Source organism: Cricetulus griseus, chromosome 3, assembly GCF_003668045.3.
Source record: "Cricetulus griseus strain 17A/GY chromosome 3, alternate assembly CriGri-PICRH-1.0, whole genome shotgun sequence".
NCBI lineage: Eukaryota > Metazoa > Chordata > Mammalia > Rodentia > Cricetidae > Cricetulus > Cricetulus griseus.
This window is the reverse complement of record NC_048596.1, coordinates 129593689-129607766: the sequence shown is the minus strand read 5'-3', so window position 1 is coordinate 129607766 and position 14078 is coordinate 129593689. Positions and strand designations below refer to the sequence as shown.

At 41.4% G+C, this 14078-nt stretch overlaps 1 protein-coding gene across 3 annotated transcripts in view; it reads right to left on the bottom strand.

Annotated features, from left to right (window-relative positions):
- Lrrc28 (leucine rich repeat containing 28) overlaps positions 1 to 14078 on the bottom strand; it is a 123616-nt gene that overhangs the window by 107805 nt on the left and 1733 nt on the right. For all 3 annotated transcript variants that reach the window (XM_027408117.2, XM_027408119.2, XM_027408118.2), the window contains exons 2-3: positions 11143 to 11370; positions 1501 to 1541 (exon numbers count right to left, since the gene is read on the bottom strand). In XM_027408117.2, the coding sequence (XP_027263918.1) occupies positions 1501 to 1541; positions 11143 to 11310 (209 nt within the window). In that variant the 5' untranslated portion in view covers positions 11311 to 11370. The remainder of the gene's footprint in view (positions 1 to 1500; positions 1542 to 11142; positions 11371 to 14078) is intronic.

The following is a 14078-nucleotide window of genomic DNA, read 5'->3' as shown; positions in this document are numbered from 1 at the left end:
TTTCAGGAAAAAAGAAAAAGGATGGGACAAATGACAGAGACAAATGAAAGAGACTCAAGGTAATGGTGGATGTAGGAGGTTAGCTTTTCCTTCATCTTCCCAATAGACCAAATAACACAGAGCAAGAACAGCAATGAGAACACTGCTGCAGTGAATCAGACACAGCCTTTCCTGTATGGTGAAATTAGTACAGAGAAATACATGTGATCTAAATTTTTATCTTCCACAGTGGCAAATGAAACACAAATACATGATTCATTATGTCTTAGTCACTGTTCTACTGCTGTAAAGAGACACCATGATCACAGCAAGTCTTACAAAGAGAAACATTTAATTGGGGGCTTGCTTACAGTTTCAGAGGTTAAGTCCATGATCATCATGGCAGAGGCCATGGCAGTAGGCAGACAAGGTGCTGGAGAAGTAGCTGAGAGCTACATCTTGATCCAAAAACAGAGAGAGAAAGTCTGGACCTGGCATGGTCTTTTGAAACCTGAAAGCCCAGCCCCAGTGACAAACTTCCTCCAATTAAGGTCAAACCTCTTAATCCTTCTAATCCTTTCAAACAGTGTCAGTCCTTGATGTCTAAGCATTCATATATATGAGTCTATGGCAGCCATCCTTTTTCAAACCACCACACATTCAAAAACAAAAGTGGCTAGGTGGTGGCCATGTCTTTAACTCAAGCACTTGGGAGGCAGAGGCAGATGGATCTCTGACTTCAAGGCTAGCCTGTCTACAGGGAGAGTTCCAGGACAGCCAGAGGAACCATGTCTCAGAAAGAAGGTAAAGCTGGGAGCTCCGAAAGCAAAAGGGCCAGACTTTGAATACCACCAAAAAGTCAGAGAGAGCTACACGTGTCTGCAACCTTAGCAACTGGAGGACAAAGACAGAGAGATCCTGAGAGCCTTTGGCCAACCAGCCAGCAGAGCTCAAAAGACACACTATGGTTCAATGAGAGGGCTCAAGAGTAAGGTAGAAATTAAGAGAGGAAGACATCTTATTCTGTATATGTATGTGCATGCACACATGCACGACCCAAAAAATTTAAAAAGCATGGGTACTAGGATGCATCTCAATGGGGAAGCACTGCCCTACCATGCACACGGAAAGCCCACAACACCTCAACACAACAAAAACAAAAAGGTGAATTCTGTCAAATTATGTAGGTAATCTTCAAAAGAACTGAAACTACTGAGACATGGAGGAAGTGGGGAGAGATTGTCACTAATGCTCCTCCAAGCCATTAGAGCGCTTATCTCCAGTCTGATATAGGAATAACAGCAGTAGAGATTCTCCAAGTTGTATGGACTTCCCAGAAGGGCATCTTCATTGCCTCAGCCATTTCAACACATTAAAAGGTTCCAACACACCATGGGGATTAGTCTCGGGTCTACCCATAGCAACATGACAACTACACCCGAAAGTAACAAATTTCAAATAGCTTAAAATTCCCAACTTTGTTTTATTTGTTTGTTTTAAAAGTTGAATAGACAGACTCACAGTTCCACAAGGTTTGGAAGCTTCTGGGCGAGATTTTCTGGCTGAAAATTAAAAACGCAGAATTAAATTCTATCTTTGGAAAGCATATTAACATTTTTAACTACCTTACACACAACAGACTATCTTCTTGGGATACAAATTTTGACAATGTAAAAATAACTCAGCGTGTTTAGGATTTATACTTACACCAATCACAAGACACTTAGTAAATTCAAACAGCTAAAATCAGCATCTCTTACAGCAGTAGTTCTCAATCTTCCTAATGCTGCGACCTTTTAATAGTTAGTTCCTCATGTTGTAGTGACCCCCCCAACCATAACATGATTTTCATTGCTACTTCATAACTGTAATTTTGTTACTATTATGAGTTCTAGTGTAAATATTTGTGTTTTCTGATGGTCTTAGGTGGCTCCTACGAAAGGGTTTCGACCCACAGGTTGAGAAGCGATGCCTTAAAGAAACCAGAACCCTCTGGCTCCATGGTCATGAAAGAAAAACACTGATCAGGAGACAGACAGAAGGAAGCAGACCGTGGGTGAGAGAATCAGGGGCTAGAGAGGCAGCTATGGACATGGAATGCCAAGGACTGCCAACAGTCTGCACAGGGAGAAAGGCATGCAAGACTCCCTACAGTCCCCAAAAGGGACCCCCACCCTGTTGACCACACCCTAATTTTGGATGCTTGAGTCCAGAGTGTGAGCAAATGAACTTCTGTTGGTGCTGCATCATTACAGTGGCCTCAGGGAGCCCTCAACCCCCTCGGTTCTAGTTCTGCTGCTCAAGACTGTGACCCAAGAAGGTTTGAAAGACCCGCGAAGAGGTACTTTCGTAGGAGACCCGCACCCAGGAATCAGCGAAACCACGAACTTTGGATGCAAAAGCAAGAGGTTTTATTGGTGGTGCGCGTACCCGGGGGCTTAGATTCTGTTAGGCCAAGCCCCGAGCCCCGGAAGGGGAGTCCTTTTATAGGGGAAAAAGGCACAGTAGTAGTCAGGCGAAACGGCCTTTATCTTCTGCCGGTCCAGATGGCTGACCTTGGGACGGAGCGATCCGGCGGGGGCCGGGGCCGGCCTTGCGCGGCGGCGGGGAAGTGAGAGCCGGCAGCTGTGGGGATCAAGGGTCAGGGAGTGCAGGGGAGGATGTATTCCCCGCGTGCTCCGCCAGCTGCCGACCGGAGGAGGAGGCAAACTTAAAAGAAAAAGCTAGGGGCGGGGGTCTTTCAGGTTGACAATGAACAGAGAGCAGGATGAAATGTACACGGGTAAGGAAGGAACAGTCAGGCCCCCACCTCTGGGGTGTTCCTGTAAATAATTGTGTATAGAATCACAAACATGGTTCATATTTACAAGGAGATGAAGATGTACACTGTGAGAACCGAAGGAGTGCGTGCACAGGATATATAATATATATATATATATGTATATATATACATACATACATACATACATACATACATACATATATATATATATATATATATATTTTTTTTTTTGGTTTTTTGGGGCAGGGTTTCTCTGTGGCTTTGGAGACTGTCCTGGAACTAGCTCTTGTAGACCAGACTGTTCTCGAACTCACAGAGATCCGCCTGCCTCTGCCTCCAGAGTGCTGGGATTAAAGGCTTGCGCCACCAACGCCCGGCAGGATATTTTTTTTTTCATCCCACATTCCCCAAACACCAAAGGGAAGCTAGGTTTCAATGACAGAACCAGGAATAGCTTTTAGAAAACAAAAATAAAAACACATCTGGCATGAATTCTAAAAGACAAACGTAACAGATGGGCATGAGGTGGGCAGGAGGGTAGCTCTGGTTCACCTGGGGGGCACAGAAAGTAACAAATGCAGAGGGGGAGGGGGAGGGAGGAGCATTTAGAAAGTTGCCTATTGTCCTGTAATGCCTTACTAGAACTCCTAGAGACATGGTGGATTCTGTAAAATATTGTTATAGTAGCAGCTGTGCTTGGGGTTGGGGTGGCCAGCAATTAGGGATGGATGATGGTTTGAATGACATGTCCCTCCTGTCGGTGCCTCTATTTGGGTGGGTTTAGGAGGTGTGGCCTTGCTGGAGGAAGTGTGTCACAGGGAGCAGAGCTCTGAGGTTTCAAAGCCACATGCCATTCCTAGTTGGCTCTCTGATTCATTTGTGCAGTTCAAGGTGAGTCCTCAGCTGCTGCTTCAGCTTCCATGCCCTTGTTCCATCCCTAACAGACTAAGACTCTGGAACCAAGATTGCCTTGGTCATAGTGTTTTATCACAGCGGCAGAAAGAAACTAATACAGAACATATTTTGCTCTGGCACCTAAGTCTGGCAACTCAGAACCACCTGTCACTCCAGCTCCAGGGGATCTGATGCCCTCTTCTAGACTCTCGGGACACTCACACTCACATGTGTACATACTTCCAAATATATACAGATTTAAAAATTAAATAAAAACCAGGGATAAGGATATATAGTGATTTTTGTACAAAGATGCAAGGACTGTAAAGGTTTGAATGCAAAGCATTCCCACAGACCCATGTTCAAACATTTGGTGGCCAGGTGGGGATGCTGTTTGGGGCAGATTGTGGAGCCTTAGGAAGTAAGGCCAAGAGTAGGGATGAGGAGACAGACCACAATGATAAGAGAAATAACTGACACATGGGCTTTTCTAAGGGCTAGTTTAAAAAACAAAAACAAAAACAAAAAAACACAGTGGAAACCCACTTGTTTATTTTAGGTAAGACAACCAGGGGAGGAGCTCAGTCCTGCCTCACCTGCCATGCTTTTTCAACCCCCCTTTCTAAATAGAGAAGAAGGAGGAGTGGCAAGAGAAGGAGATAGATGGGAAGAGGGCTGGAGGGACCCGGGACTGGGAGCAGAGGAAGGAGGGTAAACTTCGGTCAGTATGAAAAATATGTTAAATAAAATAAGAAACTAACATTATAGGTGGTGGTGGCATACTCCAGCACTTGGGAGGCAGAGGCAGGCAAATCTCTGAGTTCCAGGCCAGCCTAATCTACAGAGTGAGTTCCAGGACAGACAGGACTACACAGAGAAACCCTGTTTCAAACAAACAAACAAACAAACAAACAAAAAGAACAAAAAAAGAAAGAAAAGATTATAATTTCATCCAGGCTGAGACACGTTCCAACTGCTTAGATACATATAAGACACACCCTTTTCTCATAAACAACATCACTGAACATGGATATTATGAAATGACTGAAGTATTTGGCAGAATCACTGGCATGTAAGTGGTATAAGCTCTGAATTCTCATATCTGATGCCAGTATACATGCCACCAGTATACACAATACCAGTATACATACACGATACCAATATACATGATACCAGTAGACATGACACCAGTATACATGATACTAGTATACATTCAAAACTTACTTCCTCAGACATCTCAAGTGCATCTATCAAAATCCCTGGAATAGTCTTTTAGTATTGATATCTTTCTTCATAACAACAAACATTTCCATTTATGGGCATATGGAGCAAAACTAAAGAACTGTAGGGCAGGGGGCTTAATGATCAATGTTCCCTTTTAAGCAAAGACTGGGGCAGGGAAGAAACACTGTCAGAGCCTCATCTAGTTTCATCTGTTAGAGTATCAACATTGTTTCTGGTTGGCTTGCATGACCCTCGATTATTTCTGATGCCTACTTGGTGTTATCAGAGAGCATTCCATGATAAGCTAGTTTGTTCCTTGCACTTTGCTTTTTGAGTCAGAGCTATAACAAAGCACTGAAACCACATTTCTGCTACTGACAGGCATCAGTATGAGCTCATTAACAAGTTAAGCACATTTCGTTTATGTTTAAAAACAGGCACACTAACTTTGAGAAGACTGTAGTTTATGAGAATATGGCCTTTTGAAAATACAAAAAAAAAAAAGTAAATACATCGCTTGTGAATAGGCGCAAACAGCCTGCTGAACAGGCCATGACTGACCCCTACTGGTGCTCTGTAGTATCACTCCCTTCTATCTAAGTCCACATTTTCATGGAAAATAGAAATCCCACCAACATTTAATACACAAATTTTCTTCGTAACCAATGCAAAAGTAAACTTTAACAAGTATAGCTGGAATAAAATGTTTCTTTCAAACTCCCCTTAAATGTGAAGGTTTTTAAATTTCTGTACCTTGAGACATGTATTTTCTAAACCACAGCAGACCTGTGATGCTCTCTGGTAGAGACTGTCCTTCTTGCTCCTCCCCTTCAGAAGCTAGGGCAAAAGTGTGTAACTTTTCTGGTCATTCACTGACTTTTTCTCTCCCTAACCTGGCCACCAGCTTCAAAGGAGTCATTTATGTCAACACTACATAAATACAGTCACCACCATTATAAACCAAAATGTTTAGAATCTATATGCCAACCATCTCTAATAACTTTTTAAAGTGTTTATCTGAAAAGAAAACCATGTAATAGCCGGATGTTGTTGTTGTTGTTGTTGTTGTTATCATTATTATTATTATTACAACTTCAGGACCTTCTTGAGCTCCACCCTCTCCCTCACACTCTCCACTCATCTACAACCATCACCCCTGCAGTCCTTTTTCAATGCCTTATTCATCTATAAATGTGGGATTAAAAAGTGCCTGCAGCAGAGTATTGTTCTCAGAATTAAATAACACATGCAAATCGCCCAGAACAATGCCTGGCATTTGTTGTCACACAAACACCTTGGTAAAGATTCAAAAGAAGTTAGAAGTTAGCTGCTATCAGGTTTTAACCAACCATAATAATACATTTATGAAAACAACTGTTCATCATGCTATTATGTTGGCATATGATGAATATGCCAAGGAGTTCATCTGATTTTTTTTTATCCTATTGGATATACAATTTCACTAGATAGGGTATAAACCACCAAAAAATGTGTCAAGTCAATTTCCACTCCAATAGTGAGTTACAATGTCTTCTCGTAGTTTCTAAAACATTAATTAATAATTTTTAACTGTAGGTACTAATTCCTGTGGTATATATGTGTATACATGTTCATGTGTGGCACATGTATGTGGAGGTTAGAGGCTGATCTTCCTCAGTCACTAAACATATTTTCAGAGACAGGATCTCGAACTGAGCCTGGATCTTACTCATTCAGCTAGGGTAGTTGGCCAGCAAGCCCCTGCAGCTGCCTGTCGCACCTCCCCAGAGTGCTGAGTGCTGGGGTGATAGGCACAGGTCACTAAGCACCTCCTGCTTGGCCAACAAGCACTTTCCTGATTGACATATCCCCAGCCCTCCAGGCCACACGTCCTAAGAACTCTCCCCCAAACAGGGCCACCAACTGAGGACCAAACATTCAAATGCCAGAGACTATGGCATTTACAGAAAAGTTCTTTAAAACATTTTTTAAAATACATTGTAGGGCCCCAAATCATGTTTCCTACCTGTCTGTTTTTTATGGCTCTGGTTTGGTTTTGGTTTTGTTTGCAACAGGGTCTTGCTATGTAGCTGCTCTCAAATGAATGATCCTCCTGCTTCAGCCTCCCAGTACTCATAATACAGCAGGGTACCCCTATGCCCACCCCTGACTATTTTGTATCCACCTCTTAATTACATAACAGGATTCCTACAAAATCAGCTCATATTACATTGAAAAAAAAGTTGGACAGTTTCTTAGTTATACAAATAAAAGATAATACTACATAACAAAATACTACTTCAAAGTACTTTAAACCTTGTAACACAGCATCCATCCTTTTATCCATTTGAGAATCTCCTAAACCTAAGTGTTTACATACACACAAAGACACATTTCTATCTACTAACCTAGAGATTGTACTTAAAAAAAAAGGAATTTGCAGTGAAATTTGTATAATATGAATCAATTTTTATTATTAAGAAGGAAAGACACATCAAGAAATACAGTAGAGCTATATAAACATAAGGGAGTGGAAGGGGCTGTGGTCTGAATGCTACATCTAACCTAAAATTTACATTAAAGTCCTCATCCCTGGGATCATTAGAACCTAGGGCCTTTGGGAAGTAATCAGCTCATGAAAACCGAGCCACTGTGAATGGGATAAGTGTCCTTATAAAAAGAGAGCCAAAAAAAATCCCCTTCATCCAGTTATACGAGGACACCATAAGAAAGCAAGGGGACCCTGAGTCTCACGTTCAGGAGCGTGAGTAGTAAATCTCTGCTGCTTGCAAGCTGCCCATTTATGCCTCTATGTTCAGGAGAGGTATTGTTTTTGATATTAAAAAGTTAATCAAGTGTCTGGGCAGTGGGGGTGGGGAACCAGAGAACTCAGTCCCCCATTATTGCTGCCACCCTGGCCTCAGGGCACTGGTCTCAGAGCTGTGTGCATCCAAGCCAAGGGATCTGAGCTCCAGGACCACTGGTCCTTCCCAGAGGCAGCAGTGCCTAGTGCAGAGGGACAAGGTGGCACATATAATCCAAAGCCCCAGGTCAGACAGGCCACTATCAAAACCACAGATGGATCGTCAAGTGGGGGGCCATGGAGCAGCAGGACCAGGCACTGGGAGAGCAGCAGTGTGGTACAGAGCTCGCCTTAGTTGTCAACTTGACTACATTTGAAAGTAATTAAAACCCAAGCCATTGGGTGCATTCCTTGTGAGGAACTTTTCTTGGCTGGATTATTTAAAGTGGGAGACCCACCTTAAGTCCAGACATTTGAAGTCAGAAGATCCTCCCTAAATTGGGCCACACTTTCTGGTGGCAGCCCACATAAACACATGGAAGGAAGCTGTGTTTTCTGCTTGCTTGCCCTCGTTCTCACTGGCAAGGTCATCTTCTCTGAACCATTCCTTCTATGGTGGTAGAACCTATTTCTTTAGTACTCCAACACAGACTGAAAACTGGCAGGTCTTAGGACCTCCCCCGTACTCCAGCACCAGACTGAGAATGCTGAGACACCTAGGCTTGTGGACTAAATAATTGCAATTACTGGATTCTTGGCCTTTCCATAGGGAGACAGCCATTGTTTAACTACTTGGATCACAGTCTGTAAGCCATTCTAAGAAATCCTGTGTGTGCGCTTGTGTGTGTGTGTGTGTGTGTGTGTGTGTGTGTGTTTGTGTGTATTTACGTTCATTCTGCCATGTATGACTCCTCTGCCAAATTGAGATGTTCCTCACTGAACAGGAGGCTGCACAGAAAAAAAAAAAAAAAGACAGAGAGAGAGATATCCCAGAAGGAATTAAAGAGCCAAAAACTTATAGCACAGGAATAAATTCAGCATAAAATAAATGCAAATAAAAGGTTGTTGCTTTTTTTTTTTAAGTGAAAAGGTCTATTCCATTAAGTTCACAGGCCTTTTCCTATGCTTCAGTTCTAAATATTGGCATTCCCTACATTGTGAGAACATGATACACAATCATGCTATAACTAAAAGCCACTAGGCTAAATCAAATACTTTGAAGTGAAAAGGTGAGAAGGGCAGGGGTTGCACATGGGTCACTTCTTCTCAGGAAGTGGCTTTTCAGGTGAGGGGTGAAAAGTAGGAAAGTGAAGAAAAGAAGAGTATTTAACACAATGAAAAAAGGAATTGCACCAGGAAAGGATGGAGCATCGTGAAAATGGAAATGACAGCCAGGTCCCCAAGCTTGTTCAAAATGAGCAACAAAGGCCAGTGAATCCGTAATGCAGCACAGCAGCATTGCAGTCATGGGTCACATTTCACAAACCAAACCTCAGGCAGGAGTTACATGTTAACACCAGCCAAAAACTCTAAAAACTTGCCTTACATTTGATACAGCCAGGGACTGGGACAGATCTGAGATGACCGCTGCCTCCCAGTGTCCTGTGAGAGCTACACAGCCTTCCACAATAATAGTTCATAAAGTTATTTGATACACTATCAGCCAAACATATTAATGTCTAAGAGAAAACAAGATACTTTCATTACAAAAAACCTGCAAGAACTGAATCTTTGCTGATTAAAAAGGAGACAGAGCATGAACTTGGAATGTATTCAATGAGGAGGCAGATTAAGGGTAGGAGTGAAGGGAAAAGGGCTAGGGGGAAAGGAAAGGAAGATATATGAGCAAGATATACACACATGGACATGACCTAATGGAATCCATTATTTTGCACACTAACTAAAAACAGTTTTCAATTAGGTATGTGCAATGAGCCACTTTGTGCATCCAAATTGTGTGATACTGGCATATTTTCCTAAACTGAAAATTGCCAGAAATTCACAAAAGACCAACTGTTTAACTTTTGTAAGTAAAGGTCAGTTTCTTGGAAAAATCTATTCCAATGGGCTATTGCTGATAAGCAGTAATCTGCTCATGAATATTTTTGTACACTATTTTACACAACTGGGGAAATTGGAGCTATCATCCTCGATATACTCCTTACACCAATCTTCCCAAAGAATTAAAAATCTTGGTAAGTCTGATCTCACATCACATAGTATCAATATTTCATAAAAGACTAATGAAGTGTAGATAAGACATTTTTAAGTTTAAAAATCTAGCTAGGCATTCAACCTTACATAGGAACAACCATGTCAAACATTAAAACCATGCATAGCCATCTGCTCTATAAAGTGTATAGGATAAACCAAAGATATACTTTATAATGCATTCCATCTATTTCAGGTATTTTACAGACTAGAATGTCCAGAAATACTTGCCACACATATAAAAATAGTATGGCACACTTTCCAGACACTTAAGGAAAGTTCAAAACACAGAAAGGTTCAGTTACAAAGAAACAGCAGGCTAACCCAAGTCACAAATTCAAGCAAAAGTTTTGAATCAGGTAAAATGATAACCATAAAAGGCCGTATAAAGTAAATTCATTTAAAATGAGGACCATATTAAAGTGAGAACATTCTCTTCCCAAATTTAAATAGTTTCTTTATCTTACATATAATAGGCTATAGTGAAGACTTTGTGCTTTCTCTTGGAACATAAAAAGTGAGTCAAATGTTGCTGCAGCAGCAAAGTTTTTTCCACCAAACTATATGATATCCCAATGCAAGATCACTCTGGTTTCAACAAGGCAATCATAAAGGCTTTGTTTGGTTAACACACAAAGGTTTCGTTAAACTCCCCAAATATATATTAAGACTTTAATCTTCAGATCATTCTCTTTTTTTTAAGGTCTTTTAAAACATTTTTTAGATTTATTTATTTATTATGCATACAGCATCTGTCTATATGCCCACAAGCCAGAAGAGGGTGCCAGATCTCATTACAGATGGTTGTGAGCCACCATGCGGTTTCTGGGAATTGAACTCAGGTCCTCTGGAAGAACAGCCAATGCTCTTAACCTCTGAGCCATCTCTCCAGCCCCCAGATCATTCTATTTTTAATTCCTACAAGTCAGAGTCAGGCTTATTGGTCTTCTCTTTTTATCTAGGTTGCTTTAACATACAGCAGAAGCACCGGCCATGAGAGATGTGCTTGCTGACTGAAGTAGGACTAACTTTCTCAGTGGTATATCAGAGGGTATTTCACTTGCCTGCATATCCCTTCTGTGGCCTAACTGCAGGGGCTTAGGTACTGAATGCACAACCACTAACAGCGCCCGCCCCCCACCACTATGTATCTCCATTCCTGCACATGTAACACCTAGTTGCTAGTCGGATCAGACTAGCAAGGGAAACTAAAACACATCTTGGTCAGGACCACATTCATAACAGGTATTAATGTAATGAAATACTATACCAAGGTTGTGAGTGAGTTTCTTTTCATATAGAGCCTCTCCAGATGTTGCAGCCCTTCATCTTTCAATAACTCCAATGGGAAATGGTGCAAATTCCTATAATTTAAGAACAAATTCTTGTGCTTTTCAAGCCTGGCCACAGAGATCGTCTTACAAAGTTCGGATGCCATGACTGAACATGTCTGATCACGCACGCTGCAGCACTACATCTTGTCAAAATTGGTCCATTTCTGTAAAGAAGATTAAAAAAAAAAAAAAACTTAGCCATTGTAAGATTTCTTACAAGCACTGCATATAAACCTTTTAGCCTACATAGTTAGAACATACCAACACTAAAGACTTTCTACCTTCTTTTGTGACAACTAAAATCTGTGCACATATTTAAGACATTAAAATAATAAAATAATAATAGAGTGCTCTGATTAAACAATATTTACTAGTTACTTAAAAAAAAAAAAAAGACCTAACTTGCTGGGCAGTGGTGGCTTACACCTGTAATCCCAGCACTCAGGATGCAGAAGCAGGTGGATCTCTAAGTTCCAGGCCAGCTTGGTCTACAAGGTGACTTCCAGGACAGCCAGAGGTGTTACACAAAGAAACTCTCGTGTTGGAAAACTGAAAGAAGGGGAGGGGAAGATTATGGGAGGGGAGAGAGACCTAACTCGGGAAAAATTTCTTTTGGACTTGTGTTAGGAATCTTTATCTATGAGAGCAGTAACCAGTTTCTGGTTTTATTTTTGTAATATGGGGTCTCACCTATCTTAGGCTGGCCTAGAACTTGCTATACAGCCAAAGACGATCCTAAAATTCTGATCTTCCTGTCTCTACCTCCAGTTGTATGACACACCTCTTAGTTTCTGTAGTAGTGATATCAAGCCCAGGACTCTGTGCATGCTGGGAAAGCACTTTATACCAACTCCTCTGCTTTCACAGACCTCAGAGGCAAGTTGTACATCATGTAACCAAAGAAAAAGCTTAAAAACAAACAAACAAAAAACCTCAAATGCAGCAGGCTCCATTTTTATTTTGAGTTGTTTCATTTTGTATTTGCATATCTCAAACATTAAATATTATTTTACTTACATCACTAACAACTTAATTCCTTTACTCCCTACTATATAAATATTGTCAGATGTTTCATGTTTTTAGTTCTTTTATCCTTTTATCCTTCTCTTTACAGCTTTGCAGATTATTGGAAATAGCAAAGGAAGCGGTCCAAAGTCACTAGTCAGAAACACTGCACTAAGAACATGAACCCTGTGTTACCCAATCTCTCGGGGCCTTGGAGGACTCATGTAGATGCAACAGTTAATATGTTGGTTGAAAAATTATTGTAAAGTCTCTTCCATCCCCAAAACTGACAAGAAAAGGAAGCTACATTTGCCATCCGCTCCCTTGTTTTTTTCAAGATAGGGTTTCTCTGTGTATCTCTGGTTGTCCCGGAATTCACTCTGTAGATCAGGCTGGCCTTGAACTCACAGAGATCCATCTGCCTCTGCCTCCCAAGTGCTGGGATCAAAGAAGTGAGCCACCACTGCCTGACTACTTTGCCATCTTACTAGGAACAAGAATGAACAAGTTTCACTATTAACACAGGAGGAAACAAAATTCAGGGCTTCCTGAACTTGTCAAAGGTCGAAGGGCTCATAAGGGATTAAAAGCAAGAGTCTGATACCAGCTCCAGGGGATTTCAAAGTGTGGGCTCTTTACAATGAAGCACAGGGCTCCAGAAGACATTAAGGAAATGGAAGTGCACGACAAATGACTTAAGTTTTGCTTCTAGTTCTCTACTGAAATGGAAAAAGAACAGGGTGCAGTTTTAACTGTTTTACTCATTTTAAGAAAATAAATCTCATGGAGCATTTGTATGATGGCTTTCAAAAGTGTAGTTTTATAACTTTGGGATTACTTCTTATCATTTTCAAACTCTTATTTCTTAGCTCAGAAGACAACAGCTGCCATTTTACTTGAAAGAGTTCTTCTATGAAGTGATCAATAACAGTTCCAGGTCAACCTATGAACCTAATACTTTCCCATATTTCTTCCATCTACTTTCTTTCTCACTTTATTGCCGGGCACCTGCTCTTCCAACATCTTATGTCTTTATATAAAGTGAAGGGAACTACAGGACTGACAGCATCAATGCTTCTGTGTAAAAAAAACCAAGCTGCCTGAGCAATTATCCACTGAGTAAGCCGGGCGCGGTTTAATCATCTCAGAGCATCTCCAATGTCACACCTTCCTAGACAGCTGTCAATGCTCATCACCTGTCTACCTCTCCAGGTTTTCCTGTCTCAGCAAATGTAGGAAGACAACCTTCTCTGCACACAGCAGCTCAGATGGAAGTCGTAAAGGATCCCATCCTCTCCACACAGCTTCTTCAATCAATCACAAGGCTAGTGTTTCTCTTTCTAAAATACATCTCAATTCTAGTCATATTTCTCCATCTGCCAAAGCCATGAGCCACTGCCATCTCCTGTCTTGGCCAGCTGCATTCCTGGTCTCCAAGTGTCCACTCTGATCACTTCCAATATATCAGCCTCAGCAATGTGATGGGGGATGTCCATATATATGTTTTTCTTATTGTTTGATGAATAAAACACTGATTGGCCAGTAGCCAGACAGGAAGTATAGGCAGCTACCAGATGAGGAGGAGAATTCTGGGAAGAAGAGGCAGAGAGAGGCCACTAGAGAGACACCATGTAGCTGCTGAGGAAGCAAGAGGTCAGGGCATCACCGGGTAAGCCAAAAGCTCATGGAGACACACAGATTAATAGAAATGGGTTAATAATTAAGAGAGAGCTAGCTAGTAAGAAGCCTAAGCCATCGGCCAAACAGTTTATAATTAATGCAAGCCTCTGTGCATTTATTTGGGGCTGAAGGGTGTCGATCCAGGTTAGACAGAAACTCTGTCTACAGCAATGAGCTTCTGAAAATG